The following is a 6000-nucleotide window of genomic DNA, read 5'->3' as shown; positions in this document are numbered from 1 at the left end:
CAATTTACCTAGTTTTTAATTCTTAAATTAGTGTGAACTCTTCTATACTGTCATTGCTTAGCAAGGATGCTTATTTCTTAAAAATATTATTGGTGTTTATGTTACGTTTAAGAAATATATTTATCTTGCTAGCATTACTTTGCTTACTTTACAAAATTCAAGTGATTTGTTATCGAATTTGTATTGTTTGCAATATTTTCAGTTTAATTCACATCATTCAATTATCCCTCACGTTACTTCAACTAAACATTTTTCATTCTGTCAAAAATCTGCAGATTTTTAATGAATTTACGCCAGCTCACGTGTTGGTATGGCCGCCATACACCTAATCCTTGACTTGATACGTTGGACTTGTACTGTGATGTTATCCCAAATCCCGCAGTTCCGCTGATGATTATCTTTGGATATTTGTTAAAACAAATACGAAACATGTAACAAGCCTCTGTAACGTTTAATAAATATATTATATTGGCTTAAAAATTGTCTTTTATTTATAAAACATGGTAAATTTAAAAAACCTAACCGAATCATCATAGATGACAATCTTCGAATTTTTTATATAAACATTACTTGTAAGTATATTGTAGAGAATTTTCATTAACTTGGCACTGGCACTTGGTGATAAGATAGAGTTGGGTAAGATCCATTCATGTAGATGATCTACATCAGCAGATCTGTACATATTACTTAAATGATCTGTTCACTAAGATCCAATATATAAACAATGGATCTTTTGTCAGACAGGGGGGAATTATCGATGACTTTTTCACTAAATACATATTAAACTAAATTATTATATTATTTCGAGAAATAATATATCAATATGATCCACAAAGTTAATGCTTTCAATATTCTAAACTAAATTATTACACTAAAATGTTGATAGATTTTGCTATTATCGAACCTTACTTTTTTCTTATCTAATTCGTGGTGAACAATTTATAATAAATGATATAAATCTGATTCAATAATCCAAAAAATTGGGATCCGGTGACTTGAATGTAAATGGACGTGTGTTTAAAATCTAGTCATAACAAATAATAAACATCTAATCAAGTGATGTTATTTTTTATCAGAAGGTGGCATTGCTCTTCCTTTTGAATGTTTTCTTAATGAATAAATATAATTTTCCTCTTTATAAAATAACAACATTGTTTTTAACCACTTTTTTATTGGTATATTTTTTCTCCAACCGGTTTCAACAAGAACCTTTTGATGTTGATTTTGACTGTTAAACCCTGATGATGACAAGGTTCTTGTCTTTACTGGTCAGAGAAAAAATGTACCAATAAAAAAGTGGTTAAAAACAAAGTTGTTTTATTTTATAAAGTTTATAAAATGTGCACAAAGTATCTGCGAAAAACATTACGAAAAAATATTTTTTCTCACCCAATTTTACTCAAAATTAATATGACTTGTACTGTTCCTCTTTATGCTCATGGACTTAATTCTTCGAAAGTCATCACTCTCCGACTGAGTAATAACCATCTCCTCCTGGAAACTTTGCGACCTAGAGTATGCAATTTAATTGATGTCTTCGTCGAGAGTTTCAAAAAGGTAAATATACACAGGGTCCACGCTCAATGGGGTTCAAAATAAGTGTTTAAAAAATTGATGTCTGGATGGCCAGCAACCCTTGACATTGAGTAACCACCTCATCGAAAGGGTCGAGAGTTTCAAGTACTTGGGAGTGTACATAACAGAAAATGTCAGCCTTAGCCACCGCATTCAACAGTGTAAAGGTTATCTGAAGATTGAATCCGTACTGAGTGATTTTTTACAAAAATAAAATATGTTATATAATTTTTAATCACTAACATAACAAGGTTAGAGGAATAATCAAGCCATTTATGTTGAAACCCTTTATGGACCCATGTTTTTTTTTATTACACATATGCAAGGTAAATTAGTGTCCATCTCCTTAGTGAAATAGTTATTGCATTTGGCAACTGTACTGAAAGCCTCGGTATAAAAGAATTAACCAAAATGAAGACATTCGCACACTGAGCACATTTTTTCGAAAAACGAAATCGTATTACATTTTCGAAATAAAGAAATTTTTATTTAGATGCGACTGTTTTCTCCTCCTTTCAACAATTGGGTAAGAACCAGTTGGCAAAATAAAGATTTTTACAGTCATAAAATATTTTAAAAATAAAAATTGAAATGTCAGTGTAATTTTTGGTGGGATGTCGTTTGTCATTGTTCATCTTGACATCAGAGTTTTTTTCAAAGTGAATATGAATTTAAAATGTTTTTATTTTTAACTATAACCATTTTTTACAAATAAATATTGTGGTTAGTAAAAAAAACGTAATTAAAGTTATAAGTATAGTCCGTTCTGTCAGTTGAAATCAATAAATTTCTCTGTTCAATCTCTATTTTTAAAAGATTTATACTCAATCAGGCCTTGAAGTAAACTTGAATTCATTTACGTTTTTATTTAATACGTATGCAATCGTCACCGTGCGCATGGCGCTCGTTAATTTTGTCGCAAATCGCTCAATTCTTATTCCAATTTTGAATGGTTGATAGAAGACGCGAGAACTTTATTCTATATTGTTTATAATAAGATTTGATCATATCAATATTAGGTAATAAATTAAGTGTTTTATATAATACGTTAAGATAACCTTAGTTGAGTGAATATGAACAAAGCTTTGATATTAAAAGCGAGTGATATCGAAATAATCTAATTTTCTGAATAAGTTTGACATTTGTATTCAATGACAGATAAGATAACCTAACTTTTATATGGGATTTTTGTCTATTGAAAGCTACGCAAGTTAATCAACCCGTTTTATCAAATTAATTAACTCACTGTATTAAATATATCACGTGGTTAACCCATATGAGGATATGACACATTTTTTCGTTTCTTGAACTAATCCATAATCATTCCCTTTCAATTTTTAAATATAAACACTACATTTTCATTCATTCCTAATCGCTCATCTTTGTCTTTAATTCTTTACCTATAATTCCTTTTCTGATCTCTGTGTGTTCATCCCATTGTCTTCTGTATCCTATTAAGTATATTTTACTACTAAAATCAATAATCTGGAGCTCAAGACTTATCACCGTGCATTCATATAACTAACAATGAAGTAACTCCTTGTTGATTTGATGATGTCCCTTATGCAGTTTGAGTATAGACAGGAGTTTAACACGTTGACTGCCACGGCAATTTTCAGAATTCCGGTCTTAAAACCCAATTCTTTAAAAATAATATTTTACTTCTTGATTTTGAATATTTTTTTTTTATAATTATGATTTCTATTAACTTATTTATACATTTTCTGTTAATGTAATCCAGCATTGATTTTTGTTCTCTTACCAGAAGCCATCTATCCATATTAGCACTGATATACTAGGAATTTTATCGTAGCTGCACGAATATGACAAGTAAACACACAGTACGAGATAACTCGTAGTCGGTGTCCTAGCAAAGAACGTAATCTACGAGTGATCTCGTAGTTGGCAGTCAATGTGTTAAGAAATCCTCCCACCTTTTACAGTATACTTAAAGTGACCATACGTCCCGTTTTGAACGGGACCGTCCCGTTTTTAGATAGCCTTTCCCGTTGTCCCCGAGTAATGTTTCGGGACGTCGAAATGTCCCTTTTTCAAAACAGAGCAACACACGGTAAAATTAAAAAAAAAGTGTTAAAAATCGACGGCAGTTTGTAGTACAGCCGTTTCATATAAATTTGCTCAACAAATCGTAGCTTGATTTAGCCTTTTCACAGATGAATCAGTTGTGGACGACAGAAAAAACACAATTACAAGTCGGAGTACTTACAGCGATATTGTTAGTTAAGATAAATTTTTAAAAATTCTGCCAATAATTCCATTCTCATTTAAAAGCAAACTCACTTATTTAATATAAAACAACAACATAATTATAAACAATATATAGAAAAATATAAAACAACTTAATTTTTTATATTTATTCCTGTTATTTTCTTTATCAACATTCCTTTTCTTTTTATTAATGCATAAAAAGTATAAAAAATACTTGTTTTCTCGAATATACATACTTTTACAAAAAATTGGTAGATGTCCCGTTTTGAGGACAAAAATAAATGGTCAGTTTAAGTATACTCTAATAAACTAAAATGCTTTCCTTTGTTTTTTGTGACTGTTTTTGTTGATCGATTATATTTTTCTTTTTGCATTTCCACCAATTGATCTTTAGATAAAGTCAATTTGAATAATATAACTCATTGCTTTTGTTTACAGATGCAGAAATTAATAAAATTATTTACAAATAATTGACACACTATATTCGACAAAAACAAGTGAAGCTTGTTAAAGTTTTTTCCACATTTAAAAAATATTTCTTAGAAATAGAACCACAAACTTCTATAAAAATAATAACATTATTTTTCAATAACAGAGATATTTGACATTTATAAAATATAGTTTTTATATTACATTCGGTGAAGTGTTTGTTTTTCTTTCTGAGTAATGTCTCGTAAGCGTCCGAACATGGATTCCCAGGCCCTTCAAGTCAGTCCCGTTGCAATAAGTGAATTTAAAAGTCAAATTCTGGAAGTTTGCAGTGAAAATGGTTCATCGAAATCACATCCGGAGAACCCTTCGCATGGGGATGCTTCTCAAAATGAAGAAAATGGAACTGTGGTGAGTTATTTTTTTTTTTCACTGGGTCCTGAGTTATGTTTTTTTTTTAGATGGGATTTGCATTTATTAATTACCCTGCTTATTATGTACAAGGTTTATAGATCATTAAGTGTATTTTTGTTTCTTCTAACTAAAATTAAAACAAAACCATGCAAAACTCCTCAGGAGAAGCCGGACTTTTGACTGTCGTCAACAGGCCTTCTGCTCCACTAGAGGAGGGTTTGGCATTTTGTATCCTAGCTTGGTTTATGGTACCAATATCCTTCATGTTTTTTATCATGTCGCTCACTCCTTTCAAGAACGTCATAAATCAAAAATCGTCAATTTTCAGTTTCGCATGTTTTCGGAATGCCCAAAAAATGTACTATATCCCAGAAAAAGAGGCATATTTTTAACTTAATATTTACCTGCTACAGGGCAGAAAGTGTTGTTTTTGCATTTTGAAGAAAAGGTATTGTTTAATTATTTTTTTAAATAAACTAAATATTTTTCAAATAGAGAAAAATCCTTGAGGTTTTACCTAAAAAGATCTGTTGCACAGTAAAAAGTTCAATAATAGGCTTGATATTTATTTTTAATACATTGTGTTATATTTTTAAACTTTAAAAACGTTCTCCTGAAAAATCAAGTTTTTTGATTTATGACGTTCTTGAAAGGAGTGAGCGATGTATGAAACCACCTCTCGTGACAGTTCCTTATGAATTATCATGGATCCCCTGTTATGTTGTAATACCTTCCTAAAATATTATGATAATTAGTATTTTCGCTGAGCGTTATTCAAATATGTTATATTTTGTCCAAACTTTATTTTTGTATCTCCAATTCTTTTTAACATTATTAGCAAGCTATCTTGGATATTGTTCAGTCCTGGTAGCAGCCGTTATGTATGAAAGTGAAGCATTAAGTAGGCAAAAGAAGGATAAATAAATTTAATGTAATCAATCAGACGAATGTGCGGCAAAATGATTTATTATACACATTCAAATGGTGATGTGAGTAAAGAATGCAAGGCTGCGATAAGCATTATTGATCAAATTGTGGAATTGTGTAATTGGCTTTATTTTTATTAATGTAACTATTTTTTATTATATACTTTTGTTAATGTAAAGCTGTACAATTCCCGAACAAATTTTAAAAAAAATTACGAAAGGAGTGTTGAGATGGTTTGACCATGTAAAACAAGTGAGTGAGGAAAGAATGGTAAAATAAATATATATGGCAATTAGATATGGAAGCAGACAGAGATCAAGGAAAACGTGACGTGATCGAGTATTTCAAGTACTTGGGCGTGGACAGGTCAGGAGTTGGAATAATCGGCGGTTATGTGTGAGGACAATTAGTGGATGTGAAAGAGGA

General features: G+C 30.5%; 1 protein-coding gene across 3 annotated transcripts in view; it reads left to right on the top strand.

The window, feature by feature from the left end:
- Window positions 1–2163: 2163 nt before the first annotated feature.
- LOC148307564 (choline-phosphate cytidylyltransferase A-like) overlaps window positions 2164–6000 on the top strand; it is a 69220-nt gene continuing 65383 nt past the window's right edge. The window contains exons 1-2 of one of the 3 annotated variants that reach the window (XM_088263211.1): window positions 2164–2234; window positions 4243–4644. In XM_088263211.1, coding sequence (XP_088119337.1) covers window positions 4471–4644 — 174 coding nt within the window. In that variant the 5' untranslated portion in view covers window positions 2164–2234; window positions 4243–4470. Of the gene's footprint in view, window positions 2595–4242; window positions 4645–6000 lie in introns of all 3 variants that reach the window. The other 2 variants (XM_088263210.1, XM_088263212.1) reach the window with 2 other exon arrangements.

The sequence above is a fragment of the Brachycentrus maculatus genome, unplaced genomic scaffold (assembly GCF_059751285.1).
Source record: "Brachycentrus maculatus isolate JH-2025_06_01 unplaced genomic scaffold, ASM5975128v1 h1tg000196l, whole genome shotgun sequence".
Classification (NCBI taxonomy): Eukaryota; Metazoa; Arthropoda; class Insecta; order Trichoptera; family Brachycentridae; genus Brachycentrus; species Brachycentrus maculatus.
The sequence above is the reverse complement of the archived record's forward strand: the minus strand, read 5'-3'. Positions and strand labels throughout refer to the sequence as shown.